Here is a 20564-nt window from a genome sequence, read left to right on the forward strand (position 1 = left end):
TTATTAGTGCAAAAAAACCCCATCAATGTATTTTCACTTAAACAAGCAGCTGTTTATGTGCATTAAAGTTATATAAAAATTAACAGTGTAAATGCAAATTCCTCGCTGACAGTTTAACCAAAAGGCATTTCCAGTGGAAACTGGCCGACATATCATCAGCATAACCATGTATAATATCCACAAACCTTAAAAAGAGGTTATACACACACAATACGGTAATATTATGTTGAAGCACAGTACGTATCACTCCGCGAGGCTCCTGCCTACGGTAGCCGTAATGCTCCGACAATCCAACAAGCGGTGCGGCTTCGTAGTTTAGCAAAGTCGTACTGAAACATTTGACAGATTTTCGTGTACCACATAAAATCATTTCGAGGTCAGTAAACACAACCAGAGATCATACATAAGGCACACGGGATTATAAGGGGCACTGTCGACTTTCAGAAAAATCAAAGCATTGATTTTAAGTGTGCCGTATTTTCCAAAAACACGGTAATAACGACGCCCGCTAGCATGCTCTACCAAAAATAGTGCTTTGTTGTGTATCTGACGGACGAAAGCTAAACCAGTTCCACACCACTGAAGTTGCAGCATTTTTACAAACCAGTTCTGGTTCATCCGTTTCATTTAACGATCCGCTTTCGCCCTTCTCATTCTCCGTTGCCGCCATGCTTTTTCCGCCATGTGCGTATGAAAACAAAGGCACTGCGCATGCGCGTTTTACCCAGATTCTATCGCTATATTTCATTTTCTTATCGTTGCCCAACATTATACCTGTGTTACCGTGAACGGTATGATATGGCCCAGCCCTATACTTGAAACATTAAAGACCAAAAACCACTGCAGCGAGGCCGTTCATCCAACTCTTTATAAATACTTAAAGGTCAGAAACTAAGAAAGCTGTAATATCACAAATATACAAAAGTCTTCATGATTTCAACAATCAGTCAACAGTTTCATTACCCAGCTCTCACTATGATGATGGAGCAACTGTGGCTACGAGGCAGCACACCACTGCCATGTGTGTTGGGACTGTAAGAATATTAAGAACTACCGCAGAGACGTTCATAAAGTGATGCAAAAGATCTTTGGCACATATTTACTCTTTGATTTCAAATCCATGTTTGTAGGACACACCCCCTCAGACATACAGGCTGTAGATAAATACTTGGTGTGCTGCTGACCAAAAGATGGCCAACACAGGATCCACCAACATTACACAGCTGGACGGATGTAACTTAACAGATTTATAAGATGGAAAAGATTACTTTAGTGACTTCAGAGTATGAGACATGTATGAAGCACTGGGGGAAATGGCTTCGCTGTGAGAGTTCTATAAGGATGGATATTACTGATATTCACTATTGAATGAATGAATGTTTTTACTCTGTAAAGTAACACGTACTTATGTCACCATCTGCTACCATATGTGTTTTTGATTGTCCTCTCTCTGCATGTATGTAGTTACAAATTACATCTATCTGTACATATGTTGTTGTTTTTTCTTCTCACACCTGTGTGAAGGAGAAGTACCTGAAGTGATGGCACACACCTACACTACTATGCTCCTCTGTACTTATGGGCGTTTATCAATATGCGTACTTGTGCGTACTTGCGTTCTCGTGTACTCGTGATACGTCATCAGTCGGAGACCAAGTACTGTTCCAATTCGAAGTACGCATCAAGCCGAGAACGCGAAAAAGTCCCGGATGTGTTCTCGATCCGCCCGTTTTATCGAGCATGCATCGGTGTGGACTTGGTACAGCTAAATATCCCAGAATGCATTTCGTCCAAAACTCAACAGCGGACTCCCGTCACATCGTTTTCAACCCCCCCCGTACGCAGGTGTTCCAATTGTACATATCGCGAGTCCGTGCTCGCGTTCTCGGCGGGTACGTACTCGCGTACTTGGGCATTGATAAACGGCCTATGAGTCTTGAAACTAAGGAAGTCAAACGATGTGCATTTTATTTTATGCATAACTTCAATAAACACTTAAATCAAAAAAAGAAGAAAAAAAAAACAATAGGATTAAATAACTGTTACGTCTGGTGACAATAGCAACAATGTGTAGTAATAAGCAGCAATCAGCTGACAGCCGTGCAGCTCAAACTGTGCACACCTGATGAGCATCAGGCAGCACCCACGCAGGTCGTGTTTCTGTCTGAGAGGAGGACGATCGTTTGTGCCATCAGGGAGAACTCTGCTGATAATCTGCTGTGAGGTCCTGAGCCTCAGGTGGAGACTGGGATTTATCCAGAGCTGAGTGATTACACTGAACTCTGAGGCACAGCTGACTGCACGTGAACACGGTTTACTGTCAGAGCGAGCTCATGGCGTGTTGGTGCTGTATGGTTACACGACGTTCATAACTCTGGGTTTTTTCTTTCCCCAGCATGTGACAGCCTGACAGGCCCACAGTTAAGGATCCAGCCACAATCTCACTGATCTGCGCCTGGATGGAGCTGACACCCACGCCTATAAAACAGCAGGTGGTGGTGGTGTGAGGCGGGCTGAGTAGGTGTGCTCAGGTAAGTCGGTGGAGAGCTATTTTAAATCCCTGCTGCCTGAGAGCCCACGGGCGTGTCCTCACCCACGCTTTAATGAAGCCCGGGTTTATTTTCACGAACAGAGACAACATGGTGGTGACGTAGTTTGTCCTGTGCACTCATTGGCCGCCCGCGGCTCGCGCTCCAGGTCAGGGAAAGGAGACGGGCTCATCAAACAGACCCACAGTGTGACGTCAGGGGCCACGTCCGCGTTCTTTGTAGTCTCCGGAGTTGATCGCGACAGTTTACTACATGTGTACGCTGCAAATCGATCAGCTGATATTTGATCACGTGGCTGAGCTGTTGGCGACTTTCCAGAAAGCCCAGACCGCGCAGGGCGCACGAGACCTTTTGTTCGGTGCGCGCGCGGCTTTGGCCAGACTAAACGTCCCGCAGAGCTGTGAGTGACACTCACCTGTCCTGTGCAGCTTGATTTGGGGTTTCCAGGTGATATCCAACAGTCTGCGCTGACGGTCGATCTCTTCCTCGTACTGGACGATCGTTTTTTCAAACTCCAAGAATATTTGTTCAGCAGCAGCAGTTAGTCGCTCGTTGATAAACTCTCTCAGATACTGAACTGAAGGCATTGTTACTGCCACAGCTCACACACTCGGCTCACACACACTCAGCTCACACACACGGCTCACACAATCAGCTTACACACAGCACAAAGCGAGCCTCCAAAAGTCAACGCTAGAACAACCATACTGCCGCCTTTTCATTGTTTACTTCCACCGGATGTCCCGCTCTGAAGTTCCGGCAGGAGGAGGATGTTAAATTCTTTGTTCCGCTTGGAATAAACGTCCTTCTTTCTTTCTAATACTTATTTAAATGTACAAAACAGAGCCATAAATACATAAACAGTGTGTTATAAATAATAAAGGAGAGAAAATGGAAAGAAAAGGCCTCATTCAGGTTTTTATCCATAATGAATCATATCCATTCTACTACTGATCATTCATATACTCAAGACCAAGAGTCTGACGTGAATGAATAATAACACACGGCTTTATACTATTTTATTGTTTGATGTAGGTCTAAAATAAACAAGGGATTACACAATTACACAAATTACACTGTTCATTAACTGTGTTTGTGGCGTGCTCAGAGTCTTCATTGGTGGAAATCATTTGTAAAAAATTCAAAACATAACGTCTAGATTTGGAAATGCATCTCTGATGGACCACACTTCCTGCCCCACATGCGACGCAGTGACATCAGCGGGCAGCTCCTTCTTGCTGAGCTCCATAGTCCCCTCTTTACGATGTAAGGCACGTGCTCTGCTGTCTGCCTTTAACACTGTGCACGCGGGTCCTCGGTCATGAAGTCGTGGTAGTCCTGAGGGCTGCAGAACCAAAGTGGTCTGCTTAGCTTCTTTACAAACAATCACAGCTTCCGTTAACATTAGGCCTGTTTAGGGTGCAGTGCTGCAGGTGACCTACGACCTCTCTGTGAATAAATGTCACCTTGTTTTTATAAGTCTGCTTCAGCTGTGTGCAAATAAAACTCATATAACTCATCTATAGATCATAAGGGTTACAGCTACTTTGTAACCAATAACTACTGCAGACACTGCTGTGAATTCTCAGAAACACTCTGATCATACAAATATACGCCCACAAAGGATTTATTGTCTATCTGCAGTTTAAGGAGACGCTGATCCAACATCTTCAGCAGGGCAGGTACAAAAATATCATGAGTGGAAGAATGTCATCGTGTCAAGCGTATACTTCACAAACAGACACGACACCCCGAAGGCTTTACCAGGGTTTATGTGCCCAGTGTCCCCTAGAGGGCGCTAAAACACAAGCATATATATTTTTTTTTATTTCAGAAATATATCATGTACAACAAATATGGCAATCTTTACAAAGATCTTTTTTCTTCAACTTGAAATAGTGCCAGAAAAGGCTGTATTTCAACATTTTAAAGATAGATAATGAACAGGAAGTGCAAACAACAACAACAAAAATAAATGATTAAAAAAACAAAGACAACCCAAAACAAACAAACAAAACCAAAAACCAAAACCAAAAAAACCCCCAAAAGGATAATTAAGAGACATAAAGAAGTTATACCTCATACCTTTCTAACAGATTTAGTTCATTAATCATATGATGCAGATCCACAGCTTGTTTTTAGTCCATAAACTTTACAGATGAGAAGAAGAGGCAGAGTTCTTTGTGAAAAGTAAAAAAGGACGGCTTTGTTTTCAGAAAACGACATTTGTGAATGAAGAATTTACCCATTATAATTATTACATTTAAAACATTTTCAAGTTTCTTTTCTTTTCTTAGAGAACCAAAGATAATATCATTTTTAGAAAATTTGAGTAAGTTTGGAATCTTTGGGAAAAGCCAGTAGTGCACATCGATCCACAGGGCTTTACAGAATATACAATCATAAAATAAATGTTCTGTCGTTTCAATATCCCCATCACAAAAAGAGCAAGAATTATTATCAATAGCAAAGCGACATCGGAGAAAACACCAGAGAGGATTTTGTAGTGGACCTCCTTAGCTTTGGGAGGAATGGGAAGTTTTAGGTAATTTTTTCTGATCTCTTTTGTTTGATCACCGAGATGTGAGATGGAGTTTGGATTGGATCTATATGGGAAATAAGCATTAGCAAATAATTCCCTAATTTTGGAGTTTTTTAGACTGTTAGCTGTAATGTTATGCCCATTTACTAAGAGTTCAGGGAGGTCAGGGGGTCTATAGTCAGGGTTTTGAAAAAGATTATCGGCTGTACATAGAACGTTTTGAGGGATAGGTTTAGTAATGTTTTGAAATTCTTTGTCATTTATTTGCAGATTATAATTGGCAGTGAAAGATTTCTTTAGATATTAATTGAGGGTCAGTGCATAGCCACATTTCTCTCTTGTCTTATCTTTTCCAATCTACAGAAATATGCTGTGCTTTTTTCGCCATCCTCGATCCACTTGGCTCGATCTCAGATATGCTCCTTTGGCCATTTTAGTATAAATATCGTCTAAAGAAGACTGTAGAATACTTCTACATTGTTTGTCATTATTGTTAAAAAAGGCTTTAGAGCAGATGTGATTAAGTTCTCTGATAATTTCAGTTTCTTTTTGCTTGTTCTGGTTAGCTATTATTTTACTGTGTTTAACTGAGATTTGACGTACTTTAAACTTTTCTGTGTAAGATTTTAAGTTTTCATTAGTTGAAATAAGTTCTAGTTGTCCAAGTATTTCGTTACTAAAATTTTCAATGGTAAGCAGGGATGAGTTAAACTTCCAGTAAACTTTATTATGAGAGTTTTTAAGTTGAGGAGTGACACTGAAATGTATCACACAGTGGTCGGTTAAAGGCGCAGCTGAGACACCCACATTTACATTATTCTGCATTAAACTGTCTGAGATTAGCCAGAAGTCGATACGAGATTTAGCCGAGCCATCAGGCTTGAACCATGAAAAGGACTGAACAAGTGGGTTTGCTAATCTCCAAGGATCTATTAGGCTGAGATCTAAACAGAAGTTGTGTAAAAATGAATTTATATGATGGGAATGGAATTTAGAGGGTGATCTATCAAGCCATTCGTCATAAACCTTATTGAAATCTCCTCCTAATATAAGATTGTTTGTGGAGTATTTGTGAGATAGTTCTTATAGGTGATTGGTAATCTCAGTAAATAACAGTTTGTTCTGAGCTACATTGTTGTAACCATAAACATTACATACAATCAAAAAGCTATTATCCACTTTGAGCACACAAATTAGCCAATGGCCCAGACTGTCTTTCCTATTAGTTTCTATTTTATTATGAAAGTTTTTAAATAGTAAGGCTACCCCAGCTGATTTGTTAGTACCATGACAAAGAATTATTCTTTCCCCCACTGACTAGAATAAAAGTTTTCATCTGCCTCCACAGAGTGTGTTTCTTGTAGCAGTATACAGCTCGCATTTACATTTTTACAGAACAAAAATATTGATTTTCTTTTAACACTATCTTTCAAGCCCCTAGTATTTAAAGACAGTTAAAATTAGAACTAAAGAATGACATGAAAGGAAGGACAAAGGAAAATTGAAAAAATTTGACTGTACTTCAAGTACTCAGATAAAAGCAGTACTCCATAAAATTGGGACAAAGTGCAAACGACCTCTAAGAAAAATCAATATAGTAACGTACCAAATAGGTAATATAAACAGTAAGTATTGAACCTGCCTATTTAAAACTTTTGGCATTCTTAAAATTTGGTTAAAGAACGTGACCTAAATAGAGTTGTTAGCAAAACGCATTACTAATAGAGTAATGTGATGACTAGTTATTTTGAATAGTTCGACAGTCAGCCGGGGAATACCCAAACTCTGTTGATGTAACCGGCGTGCCCTCGGTAGTAGACGTTCTTCCCTTCAGCTCTGGCTCGCTCCATTTTGGGCCAAACTGCAGCTCTTGCTTCCCGGGCTAGTTTGCAGAAATCTTGCTTGAAGTAGACGCCTAGCTCCTTGCACACCTGGGAATCCTTGGTCAGTTTCCAGAAAGCGTCTCGGTAGTGCATCACGGTGAACTATTATTTGTCGAGGTCTACCCGCTTCTTTTTTCCCTAGACGATGGACGGTGTCCACAGCGTTGCCCAGTGAGGAGGCCCAATGTGGCGCGATCTTAGCCAAGATGTCAATAACTTCTTTGCTGGTGTCTTCGTCGTTTTTTTCTTTCCAGCCCTGGATTTTCAAGTTCCAGCGACGCATGTATCATTCTAGCTCCAACATTCTCTCCTTCAGCTCCACGTTTTCTTTGTTTAGAGCAGGAATGTCTTACACACAAACATCAGGAATGCAAGTAAATAACTTTAATGTGTCACTTTAATCAAATAATAATTTTTTTTCAGCTTTTTTGTAAAACAACAATAATAATAAAACATCAAAGAGCACAGTGACAGACGGAGCATGACAGGAATGCCGTGTCATAAACACAGACTGGGTGCTGGTCTAATAGTATACAAATGTATAAACACACACTCACAAATCATCTGTTAGCTTTAAAAACCTTTACGTTAATAAAGTGTGACCGTAGGTTTGTTATGATTTCACATCAGCCGAGATAAAAGATCTGACCTGAGATAGTTCACATTACACAAAGTAAATAATAACAGGTATCACACTCATAATCAGTAAACATTCACAACAGTGGAACCATGACTATGAAAGAAAGGCAATCAATCAAAAATGTAACATTTCTCAATGATGTTCATGCCAGTGAGCACTGCCGCCTCACAGCAGGAAGGTCCTGAACTGTAATCCGCCGTGTGGGCGGGGCCTTTCTGTTCTCTCCGGCTTCCTCCCACAGTCCAAACACACCTGTCCAGGGTGTACCCCGCCTCTCGCCCAGCGGTAGCTGGGATAGACTCCAGTGACCCTGGTGAGGATAAGTGGAAGAGACTGGATGGACTGATGATGTTCAACATGTCACCAGTAAGGCTTTTCAAAGGTGGAGTCAAAGATTCAAACACTGAACATCGTAGTTTTGAGATGTATAATAATAATAATGATGATAATAATAATAATAATAATGAGCAGAGTGTGAATCTGTAGGCCTCCAGTGAAACCTACAGCTGCGTTAGATTGAGCAGCTCTTTGTTACTTGAAGTTAAAACATCGTCTGATTATTCTTCATGTTGGTTTTAATCACTGAAAGAAAAAGGATTAACAATCCAAAATGAATCAATCATTTTGATCAGCCCTATTTCTGCTCGATTAACAATAGATAACCATTAGGTGTCACATAAGATAAAGTATCCTTAGTGTCATTCAGAATTATTAGAGCTCTTTTTTCTTTTAATTTACTTTGTCCAAACGATTTCTAAATGCCATGACAGGAAGTACAGAAACATGTCCTCAGAGTGGCTTGAAACTTGGAAAAATGACTTCTCTGGAATGTCAGCTGACGGCAGAGACAGAAGAAATGAAGTTCAAGCAGAAAGAAATCCTACAGCAGCTGAACCAACTTGGCAGATCCCGAACAAACCCAGAGTCCGACGTGGAGGGGCTCCGTGAAGGTGGTCTCTACCTTTTGAAGGAGAGTCATGGAGTCGGAGACGCTGTGGAAGGACAGGATTCCTGCACTCTGATCCACGTACACCCCGATCTTGCTGGACTGAGAGACCTGAAGGAAGGTGGTGGTGCTGTCATATCTGAACTCGTTATTGTGACACCACAACGCTCACGACTTGTCATTGAATCCGAATCCACTCTCACTTCCTGTTCTGCTGATGCTCTTGTAGGCGACCGCTATAGCAACAAACTTGCTCCACTTCACCTCCCAGTAACACCGTCCACTCAGAGCCTCTTTGCTGAGGACCTGAAGGCTGTCGCTGAATCTTTCTGGGTGATCAGGGTACGACTGCTCCTTCTTCATGTACGTGACCTTCCTGTTCCCCTCAGACAGTGACAGCCATTTGCTCACTGTATTTGGATCCAGCGTGATTGGACACATATACTGTAAGAATTCATTTCTGGTCTTGGGCTCTGCCGGCGGTGCAAAAGGTAGCGGCGGTGTCACCAAAGCTGGGTGTGGTGGGGCCAAAGCCGTGGGCTCTGCTGGTGGCACTGAAGATGTTGGTGACACCAAGTGTTGTTGCGGTTGTTTCAAAAAGCTCTTGGGCTCTGCTGGAGGCACCACATGTTGTTTCAATGAATTTCTGCGTGCTGCTGTTGCCAGAAAAGATGCTGCTGTTAGATGTGGTGCTGGTGGAAAACGGGGTTGTTTCAAGAAACTCTTGGGCTCTGTTGTTGGCACCACACGTAGTTGTTGTTGGAAGGCTGCCGATTTGACTACTTCTTCTTTTTTTGTTATGAAAGATGGCGTGGCTGGTGGTGGTGGCACCACACGTAGTTCTTGGAAGACTACAGGTTTGGTGATGGTGGTGCTGGTGGTGGTGGCACCACACGTAGTTCTTGGAAGACTACAGGTTTGGGTTCTTCTTTTTCTACAAATGATGGTGGTGCTGGTGGTGGTGGCACCACACGTAGTTGTTGTTGGAAGGCTGCAGATTTGACTTCTTCTTTTGTTATGAAGGATGGTGGTGGTGGCACCATATGCGGTTGCGTCCCTGAACCCTCAAGCTCTGCTGGTCTCAGCGGCGCCTCTCCTTGGGTCCAGCCCTGACTCAGAAGGTCTTGGAGTTTGTCTTTGAGCTGAGACACCGCCGCCGTCACCTCCTCAAAGCTCGAAGGAGGGACGTTGACGCTGGTGTGTGTAGATTTGCCGAGTGCTGACAGCAAGTAGAAAGTGAGTAGAAAGTGGTGGTGGTCCTCGGTGTATGAAAGCTGCTTCAGCTCCCAGTCTTTCTTCTTTAACTCGGCGATCTCGTTCTGCACCTTCTCCTCGAGCTCTTTGACCCGACAAGTTTCGGTTTCCTGCTGGATTCTGATCTGCTGCTGCACTTCGGAGCTTCGTCTCGCGATGAGTTGGGCCAGCTGGCTGAACACCGTCTGGCTATTCCTTGCTGCTTCATCGGCAGAACTCCTGATGACCCCCACCTGCTTCTGAAGCACCATCAGATCTTGCTCCAAGTCTTGGATTCTCCGCTGAATGTTTTGCCGACATGGGTCGAGCTCAGTCTGCCTCTCTGCCCGCTCTGCTGCCAGTGACACGACGTCGTGGCCTTTGTGTTCGCTGATAGAGCAGAGGTAGCAGATACACTGCTTGTCACTGCGACAGAAAACTTTCTTCACTTTGTTGTGGAGACAGCAGATTTTTTCTTGGAGGTTTGCTGAGGCTTCAACCAGTTTGTGGCTCTGGCCTGGGAATCATAGTGAGGCTGGAGATGATCGTCGCAGTAGGAGGCCAGACACTGCAGACAGGACTTGGTGGCTCTCTGCTTCCTTCCAGTGCAGAAATCACAGGGCACATCTCCAGGTCCAGCATAGTTGTGATGAACAGGAGGAGCAGCTTGGAGCAGCTTGGAGCTCAGTTTTCTTCAGCTCCTCCACCAACTCTGCTAACATGGTGTTTTTGCCCAGCACTGGCCTCGGTATGAAGGTTTTCCTGCCCTTTGATCCTCTCCATCCCAGTGGTTGTTAATGCAGATCACGCAGTAGCTGTGCCTGCAGGGAAGAGTCACCGGATCCTTCAGTAGATCCAGACAGATCGAGCAGCACAACTTTTCTCTGTCCAGTTGAGGCATTTTAATTCTGAGAGACAGCCAAGAGTTTCTCCTCCTCTCAGCAGATTAAAGGCGAGCTCTGATCTGAACCCAAACTGGCGCCAGTCCGTCGCACGTCTGCAAGACACGACAGCAGCAGGAAATATGCGGACAGAAACCAGCTGCTGTTGTGTCTAAGAGCAGGTAGCAGAAAGAAGCTATCAGGTTTAACTTCATTCGTCCAAATATGATGTCAACATGCATCACAAGACCGCCCCCTCCTCTTCCAGTCCCAGTGAGCGCAGCTACCTGCATCACCAGGAGAGGACAGAGGTCATCACAGGTGATCGGGCCCTTCAGGAGCCTGCAATGTGCTCGTCTTTGTGAGCACTGGGTAGAAGACCTGAAACGCTACTTCATCAACAGTTGAAACACACTCAGCACTCATGCCTCCTATAACACACTGAGAACCTGCCTATCACAACTTGGAGTTGCACAGCCGTGTGTGTGTGAGAAGCTGAAAATGAAGCATTCAGTCGAGGAGTTATAATAAATGATCAGCGTGTAAAGCACAAGCCTGGAACAGCTGTGCTGGGAAATCTGACACTTTAATAATCAATGAATGTGTGCAGCCTCGCTCTGCACCGCTTCCTGCTTCTACATCTAGACGTTTTTTCGTCCCCCACATGCCATGACAACAATTTCATGACACTTGCTGAAAAATGTGAAACACGCTCGGCTGAGAAACCAGCGAGCTGCAGGTCTACAAACAGATCCAACAGTTTATTGTAACTCCTGAATTTAATTTGCAGATAACCACACACACGTCAAATACACACTGGTCGCCTTCACTCGGCCTTCATGTGTGCAATTGTTCTGATACAACATGTGTCATTGACATAGAATGCTATTCTATTTTATTCTATTGTTTTTCTTAATTTTTGCTGCTCTTAACTTTGTACTGTCCACTTTGTGCCATGTTCAAGCCAATCTCCCACTTGTGGGACTGATAAAGGTTTATCTTATGTCAGGTGTTAGTATCTAAAAGCACTGCCAGCTCCTAATGATGCTTACAGCGTAGCAACAGCAGAACAGCAGGTTCATGAAAGGGGAAGATAATCCTACTGTACTCACTAACGACCATGTTTTTAGCGCAGAGGACAAAGGCTGCACACATCGTCAGGTGTGCAGGCTGGATTACAGAGCATCCCAACCTCTCCTCACCTCCTCATAACTCACGAAAACTGGATTGTAAATGTTGTGAAATTACAGAACACAAACTGCAAGTGTTGTGTGCCGAGTTATTAAGCTCAGTCTTTGTTTTATTTGAGGATTTTCTTCTGCCTCTGAAGGTAAAGTGCATTTTCGTACACACAGGAGGAGGAGCTGCGTTTATCAGGTTCATCTTCATTCCATGAAGATGAGGAGCGAGAAACTCTGACTGACAGTCTGATCCGGGACACAAACTCCTCTAAACAGAAAATCCAAAGACCAACGGAGGAAAGCCTTGAAAGCATTCAGACTCCTTGCTGTGCTTTCCCTGTTGTCCTTCATTGAGGCCGACCAGAGACCAGCCACAGCAAACCCACCTGAATGTACAGAATTCAGGAAGCAACACACCTGAGACACAGAACAGCCACAGGCCTCTGGTCTTCTACGGGTCGAGCAGTCGATGTTCCTGACCTTTAATGGCAGATTCATGTTGGGGAGTTCAGGTTTAATGATATTTTAATGTAACTTTAATCCAAACACAGTGAACTGAGAGTCACGTAGGAGAGCGACCCACAGAGTCGTCGTTGACAGAGCGCCTGCAGCCTCGAGGCGAGGCAGCTTTTCTTATCAGGAATGGTGGCACTTATGTTTAACTGATCTGCAGCCTCTATCAGCGTCATGCAAACTGATGGACACGCTCAATAAACACACGTGCTGGCCCGAAAGCAGAGTCGGTGAATAAACCCTGAGCTGCAGCTTCATCCTCGGCCTCCTGCTAGGATCAAATCTGAGCCTTCACCTGGAGTCAGTATCTCAATTCACCATGGCAACGGGCTAATACAGAGCAGAGCATCCATTTTAACTCAGTGGAGCCAAGAAGTGACCGACTTCAGCATTTCTGTCATAGATGAAGCTGCTTCTTTGATCTTGACCTTTAAATCCAGCTCTCAGCTGTGGCTAGGGGCTCTGAGGCGAAGCGCCTGCAAACCGTGGGTCAGAGGTCACGAGCCTGGACAGACGGGAGTGTCTGTGGCTCCGTCTGCTGTGGTGAGACACACTAACAGCTGAGAGGAACTCTGAAACAGACAGCACTGTTCAGCTGTGTGTGATTCAGGGTCAGGCTTCAGGCTTTTAGACTCTGTTGTGCATTTAAAAAGTTGCCTGACAACATTCAGCGACTGTGTTTGTCGTGCGAACAGATCCGGACGCGTTCAGCACGTCTGCAGCTCACGTTGACCTACGGCTAGTCCTAAAGTCATCTCAACCTCAGCTTCACTTCATCTCCAACAAGATGAGAGTGTGACCAAATGAAATCACTGCGGTTACAGCAACATAAATGTTTCAGGCTACCTGACAGCTGCTTCCTGGAACAGAAGCAGGGATCGTGCATGCTGATCCTTCACTGTTTACTCTTGGTGAAATATGTGGTCTGTCTGAGCCGGCATGAGGGGATCAGGTTTAACATAATTCCAAGACGAGCAGGACAGTTTAAGAAAACGGCAAACATCATCGCTGGAAATGTTCTGTCAAAACAACAAAAGCAGGCTGATCAGTGCCACCACGTTCCCATCAAGGCCGAGGCTGCAGACGCCGCGCTGACCTGCTGTCAGCTTTGGTCTCAGAGCTGCAGAGCCGGCTTTCTTTGGGTTAGCTGCTTTAACAAAACCCAAAAGCCCATTAACATAAGTCTTTATTGTCATTGCACAGTCACACCCAGTACAACAATGCAACAAAATCAAACTGTCCCACGTCGGCGCTACGCACAACTAAACACAACTAAACTTAAAGTGGATTTATTTTAAAGTGCCAGAAAGGTAAGAGCAAAAAAAGAATGACTTAATAAATAAAAGAATGAGTGCATGTTTATTGTTATTGCCCCCCAAAAAAGTCCAGGGAGGTAACCAATCAGGTCAGCTGTGAGCATTGATTAGGGCTGTTCGTTCACAGATAATCAGTTTGACATAAGAAGAACCAGAATGATCGTTCTCTGTTAGCCAAACCCATCAGAGCTTCATGTCAGAGCAGATCTGCAGAAAATCAGTCACCTTTTTACTCTGTGCTGACAGAGATTCTGCAGCTGCACATCAGAGCTCTGAAGCATCAGCTGTGACATCACACACGTCTGACATCACCGCGTGTTTGCCGATAACAGAGACGGGAATCACCGTGGAACCACAGAGTGATCAGCTGCAACATGGCAGCAGATTAGGCTCAAAATGAAAACCGATTTTCTGCCTGCTGACCCCGGGTAACTTCCTGTGACCCCGGGTAACTTCCTGTGACTGCCACACTCAGTCGGAGCTGCTGGAACTTTCCTTCTCAGCTTCACTCGATGCTGATACGACTCGACAGCGTTCGTGCAGAAAACATTCCTCCGGCTGAGAGCCGAGATCACAATGAGGGAATCGGCACGAGTTACCATGGTGATGTGAAACACATCCTGACGCGCCTCGATAACCACACACGTCAGTCCAAACTTGACAGGTGAGGACAGAAACTGGGCCGAGCCACAGTTCATCACTCTTCATCGCTTCAATCAGCAAACATCTCTGAACGAGGACGACCTTTACTTTCAGCCACGAGGCTCATTTGAGCGCAGCGTGCACGATGACAGTAAAGCTGTGTCAGTCCTGTCCACACACGCTCAGTAAGACCTCGCCTGCTCAGCTGAGAGGTCAGCGATGGAGGACGAACCCAGTGATTTTAAAGCTGAAAGCAAAGCGTAAGCTTTAAGACGAGGCGGTCGAACTGAGGACGGCGAATCACATCAAACATTATTAACCTGCTTTACCTGAAAATAAGGCTCACACTGCTCATTAGTTATAAAAGGGTTTTTATGGTTTATGTGGATCAAATTACAACATTTATTTTTATTTAATCAAGAAAATAAAATCATTCTGACAGCAGCTGAACAGCGAGCGGCGTCACGGCTCTGAAATCCACAGGAAGCTGCAGTCTGGAGCGTTTGGTGACACCACACATTTCACCTGCAGCCTGCCAACAGCGCTCCTTTATTCATCCCGGTAAGAATCGGTCTTCTCCTAGAGCGACATGACCAAAGACCGTAGACTTTTTCTCATCACAATGAAATCTGCAGCTCCATCATCACACTGCTTTCTTCCTTTTACATCTCAGAGCCACAGCTCTAAGAAAAACATTTATTGATTAGTGAAAGATGTTTCAGGACTGATCTGTCACCTGACTCCTGCGGGCAGAGCTGAAGCTCCAGGCTTCCTGTGAGTTCTCAGGTGGACTTTCAAAATTCTACTTCCACTGAAACTTTTCCCACACTGTTCACAAAGAAACAACTTCTCTGCCGTGTGGATGACTGTGTGTTTCTTCAGTGAGGACGAGTCAGCAAATCTCTTCCCACAAACGTTGCAGGGGTATGGCTTCTCGCCTGTGTGGCTCCTCATGTGGCCGAGGAAGGAACAGTTGTGTCTGAAACGTTTCCCGCAGCGCTCGCAGGAATACGGCTTCGCCCCCGTGTGCGTTCTCATGTGGACGAATGAAACGTTTCCCGCATGTCTGACAAGCGTACGGCTTCTCAGTCGTGTGGACCCGGTAGTGCTGCTCCATGTGAGACTTAAACTTGAAGGTCTTCCCACATATGTCACAGGTCACAGGCTTTTTAACTCCAGCCTGCTCTGAGGTTACACACTTGTCGACAGAATTCTTCATCTTTGCATGGATTTCTGATCCCGATGCTTCACTCCTGCCTCCTTCCTGATCTCGCCTCTCGGCTCCAGCAGAGCTGTGAGAGAGGAGATGCTCCCCACCTCCTCCTGGTTCACTGTGCTCTCCTTCCCCAGCAGCAGTCACCATAAAGGTATCAGTCTCCTCCTTCAGTCCCAGCTGCTCTCCCTCCTGACTGCTGCACAGTTCCTCCTGTTCCTCTTTAATCTGTGGAGGTTCTGGTTCCTCCTGGTCCACACTGGAGCTCCTCTCCTGGTTCCAGAGCTGCTGCTCAGGGAGAACCTCCTCCTCCTCCTCCTGCTTACAGACATGCTGCTGTGGGACGTCTGGAGGGAGAGAGGAACACAGCAAAACCCTTAGACATGTTTAACCTGTAACTAAGGTGCAATAAAGTGAAGGTGATGGACTTAAAATCAAAATTCTTTCCCTCATGAAGATGGCCCTGAGTGCTCTGAGTCATTTACCTCGTTCTGTCCAGTCGCACTAAATCACTTTGTTAGCCTAATGTTTCATATAAAAACAGCCTGGTTAGCGATCTCCATTACTGTCTATCATTTACAGCTCGCTGAGGCACGCTCGTGTCCCGCTCACAAGCTCAAAATCGATCAGCGTTGCCTCGCAGCAGCGCTTTGTGTATGTCAAGGGATTTCAGGATTTTGGGATTTTTATTATGTTATGCTTAAAAGTACGTTTCATTATCTAGATGTGTTTGCTCTTTTAGTATTCAGCTTAAATGGGGAAGTTACACTCTGTGCAGACTCAACAGGAAGCCTGCAGCACAGTTCTATTTTATCTCTTCCTGTACGTCTCTGAGAATGCTATGAATAATAAAAGGCTGACAACTATTGCAGGGTGCGAGTCTCCCTGAGTCTCACCCGTGTACACGTTAAACCTGTCTGAGCGTTTTTATTCTGACCTGAGTTGCAATACAGGAAAACTCCTGACAGTGTATAAATAAACTTTACTTAATCTGAACGAATGATCGGCTTTTTGTCTGATGAGTATTTGAGTGCCTCAGTTTCAGGATCACACTGACATCAGATCCTAGACTGAAGAAAGACTTTAAAAGGTTCAACTGGATACCCTGATATTCTATATAACTGATTAAAATAACTCAACACCTTAAAAACTAAAGCCTTCCTGAGAATGTGAGGCATGTACGTCGCTGTGACTTCGTGCCCAAAGCATCTGTGAACACATCACTGAAGCTGTTTTATGATCTTTATTTAAGCAGGAAGTTTATGGAGATAAGAAAGCGGATCCCTGCTGACAGTAGTGCCATCCAGCGCGACCTTTAACCTCACCATGAACCTTAGCGCCGCCATCTCTGCTCCTCGAGCCTCAGACGTCTGATTCTGCTCACATTTCACTCTATTCGCTCTGATTGGGTCTCCACACTCTCAACTCCAAATTCACTGCCTGATCACCGACTGCGGTGAAATATGAGATGACGATGATTTACAGGGTTTTAAAAAGTGTTCAGAACATGTTGGTGGAAAGGTGAGGCCCAGTGTTGGCAGGATTTAAAAGAAATACAGAAACACGAGACAGTGCAGCAGCAGCACAGACACAGGTGAGACTCTGCCCCCTGCTGGCCAAAGCTTCAGTTACATTTGGCTTCAAGTGTCTGTGAAGCTACAGTCTAAAGAGAATGGTTTCAGAGGCTGACACTGAGCTCTGAGCTCTCATCGTGTTTTTGTTGTCTGAAAATCTTTCCTCTGTCTCAGTTTGTTCTTCGGCGCTGACGGTGATCCAAACACTGGGAAACAAACGCCACACCAACATCCTCGCTGCATTCTATAATAAAAGCATACACAGAAAATATGATCCAGGGCTTTGAACTGACACTTTATTTTGAAAGCTTCCATCCGTCTGCACTGTGATGTGTTTGGGTAGGATGAAGGTGACGGGAGCGGAGGCACAGCGCTGCCGCCGTGCTCTCTTCTTCGGACCCGACGACCAAAGAAACTCATTTCACTCACGACAGCAAACACACAGATACTGTTTCTGCACGTCGGTGACGCTAACCCTCTCTGACCCCCTCTTTCAGAGCCGATCATGTGACCGAGCTGCTGACAGGTCACATGATCAGCTGTGCCTACTTTTTAAACACGTGATGCTGCCATCAAGTTCTTAACGAGCTCGTGTTGTACAACTAGTGAAAAGTGTTAAACACGAGAATATGACGTCACTGCACTGTTTCTTCACACTTTAAACAAAAGTTTGGTTAAATGTCCCGCAGAGCTGTGATCAGGATCCTCCCTCAGAGGGACACTCACCTGTCCTGTGCAGCTTGATTTGGGGTTTCCAGGTGATATCCAGCAGTCTGCGCTGACGGTCGATCTCTTCCTCGTACTGGACGATCGTTTTTTCAAACTCCAAGAATATTTGTTCAGCAGCAGCAGTTAGTCGCTCGTTGATAAACTCTCTCAGATACTGAACTGAAGGCATTGTTACTGCCACAGCTCACACACTCAGCTCACACACTCGGCTCACACACTCGGCTCACACACACTCGGCTCACGTCCTGTTCAGACACACGTGGAAAGCCAGCCATGCCGGCGACTCCTATTTTGTTTACTTCCGCCACGTGTCGCAGACTGAACTTCCGGCCGAGAACGTCACCAGTTTTCTTTCCAGTGTTTGGAGTTTATTGTTTGGGTTTTAAGCAGGAATATGAATTTTGCAAACGTCACAAAAAAAGAAAACAAACAGGAAGACTTTGAATAGCAACAATAGACTGTAAATAAAAGAAGGTCCCAGTGGGTGCTGTGTGCAGCGATGAGTGGCTCTGGTGTATCTGCAGACATACTGAGGCGCAGGAAGCTGCAAAGACCTGGGCGTCGCTCATCATTTCAGACTCTGAGCTTCACAAGCACGTTTGCACCTCAGAGCTGAGAAGGATCTGCGTGTTCCTGCTGAGAGGGGTCTCCTCTGAATGCGCTTCCTGTGCCGCTGTCTGCTTTAGGATCTAAAGGAAGCGGGCGTGGTCGTCGGTGCTCGGGGAGGAACACCATGCCTGCACAGAGTTCAACCCCTTACCCTCAGATCGCCGCTTTAAATGACTCTCAGACTCTGTGTCTGTTTAATGTGAGTGCTGCTGATGTGCTAAACAGCAGCACCGCTGGACTTTCTCTCTCCTACTTCCTGTAATTAGTGTTCGATGGCGTGCGTCTCCTAGCAAACTGCAACAGAAATTTCCTGACTGGAGCCGTAATCATCACCCTGATTAAATCTCTGTGTGCTCTCTGTTTAGATCTTCATGCCTAAAGAAAGACGTGAGGTTAGCAGATTAAAGAAGCTGGTCGTGCTCGGCGTCTGTGCTGCTCGGGCTCCATACCATCACGCTCCACGCTACGCAGCATGTCACATTTTATGTTAATAATAAAAGAACAAAATCACCTGAAATACATCAAAATACACATGTACAGGTATTACTGTGGACTATCAGTGCTTCTGCATTACAAGAGTCCTTTATCACAGTATGTAACAGGCCCTCTGTACACTGGCACAAAGTATCTCGTCCACAGGCTGCATTAAAGGGACGGCTCGCCCCCAAATCAAATCAACACATTTTAGAGTAATTGGTACAAAGAAAATAGTTCCTGAATGAAACACTTGTTAAAAGCTCGGTGTTGGTGCATCTCCTCACATCCCCATGAGGGGGAAACTCCCACTAACACCGTCTGTGTGGATAAAGAGCAGCCAGACCTACAATACACTCGATTTTGAGGTGAACTGCTCCTTTAACGGCAGCCTGCAGCTCCTCGGCACAGTTCATCCACAGGTGGGACAGTTTCACATTATATCTGTCAACTGGTTCACTGTACACGACTCACATCACAGATCTGAATCATCATTTTCCACCTGCAGTCTGACGTGCTCAGCGTGTTGACACTAGGTGGCGCTACAGGAACAGCCTCGCTGTCCAGGAAGTCAGGAGCAGGGTTATCAGTGCACACGTGCAAACATCTGTGAACGCTCGGTTTAAAGGTTGTTTTTGGAAGTGTTCACCACCAGGGGGCAGCATTTACCCACCGGGTGTTTTTACACGCTCCTCAGAGGGCTACGACTTTTCCCCACTCCACCGCTCTGAGTAACAGCGTGCCGTTAATGGCTGACATTGTTACATGCAGATGACACTGACTCGCTGCACCCTGTGGTACAAACCAGTATTACACCTGAGCGCAGCTAACACAGGGGTGTCAAACTCCAGGGCTCGAGGGCCGGTGTCCTGCAGGTTCTAGATCTCACCCTGGGTCAGCACACCTGAATCACATGATTAGTTCATCACCAGGCCTCTGGAGAACTTCAAGACATGTAAGGAGGTCATTTAGCCATTTAAATCAGCTGACACGTCGAAAACCTGCAGGACGCTGGCCCTCGAGGCCTGGAGTCGGACACCCCTGATCTGACAAGTTTACTTCTCCTCAGTCTGCTGACAGCTTTAGTCTGAGAGGGATTTAAAGACAGTAAGTGCCACTGCTAAAATGCTGCCCCCTTGTGGTAGAATCTGAGATCATGTGTAGCCAGTGACACACAGTCTGTCTAATGGTGTTGTGTTAACAGCCGACTCTAAAATAAAGCGTGCTAAAAGCTTTGGATGCTTGTGTTTACGGGGAGCTAAGCTAACCGCTGCAGGACTTACTGCAAAGTGTGGAATGTTCCTTTAACTTTGAGAGCTGTAGTGTTAATATGAAAACATGCAAATACAACACTGTTCACCTGAAGCTCCTGGCTCATACAGTATTTACACCTCAGTGCTATATAAAGGTACATACTGGCAAACAGTCATCACAGCTCAGAAAACAAGGACAGTAACGAAGGTGCAAAAATACGTAGTAATTACTTTCTGTCTTCTTTTAACCTCCTAGGACCTGGCATCCACATATGTGGACATCACATTTTGGGTTATTTAGACCAAATACTAAATTTTGCTCTACAAGGGCCTGATATCCACTTACGAGGACATTATACTGCTACTGTTCTATCAAAATTTTAAAC

General features: G+C 45.0%; 2 protein-coding genes across 6 annotated transcripts in view; both read right to left on the bottom strand.

Annotated features, from left to right (window-relative positions):
* Positions 1 to 3282, bottom strand: part of LOC116309337 (gastrula zinc finger protein XlCGF17.1-like) — a 44070-nt gene extending 40788 nt beyond the window's left edge. The window contains exon 1 of the mRNA XM_039602462.1: positions 2965 to 3282. Coding sequence (XP_039458396.1) covers positions 2965 to 3136 — 172 coding nt within the window. The 5' untranslated portion in view covers positions 3137 to 3282. The remainder of the gene's footprint in view (positions 1 to 2964) is intronic.
* LOC116317827 (zinc finger protein 239-like) overlaps positions 1 to 20539 on the bottom strand; it is a 29252-nt gene extending 8713 nt beyond the window's left edge. For 2 of the 5 annotated variants that reach the window (XM_039602466.1, XM_039602464.1), the window contains exon 1: positions 17840 to 20539. The gene's annotated coding sequence lies outside the window, so the exon portion shown is untranslated. Of the gene's footprint in view, positions 1 to 2964; positions 3103 to 17839 lie in introns of those variants that run through there. The other 3 variants (XM_031736703.2, XM_031736704.2, XM_031736705.2) reach the window with 3 other exon arrangements.
* Positions 20540 to 20564: the final 25 nt, after the last annotated feature.

This window comes from Oreochromis aureus, linkage group 18, assembly GCF_013358895.1.
Source record: "Oreochromis aureus strain Israel breed Guangdong linkage group 18, ZZ_aureus, whole genome shotgun sequence".
In the NCBI taxonomy this organism is placed as follows: Eukaryota; Metazoa; Chordata; class Actinopteri; order Cichliformes; family Cichlidae; genus Oreochromis; species Oreochromis aureus.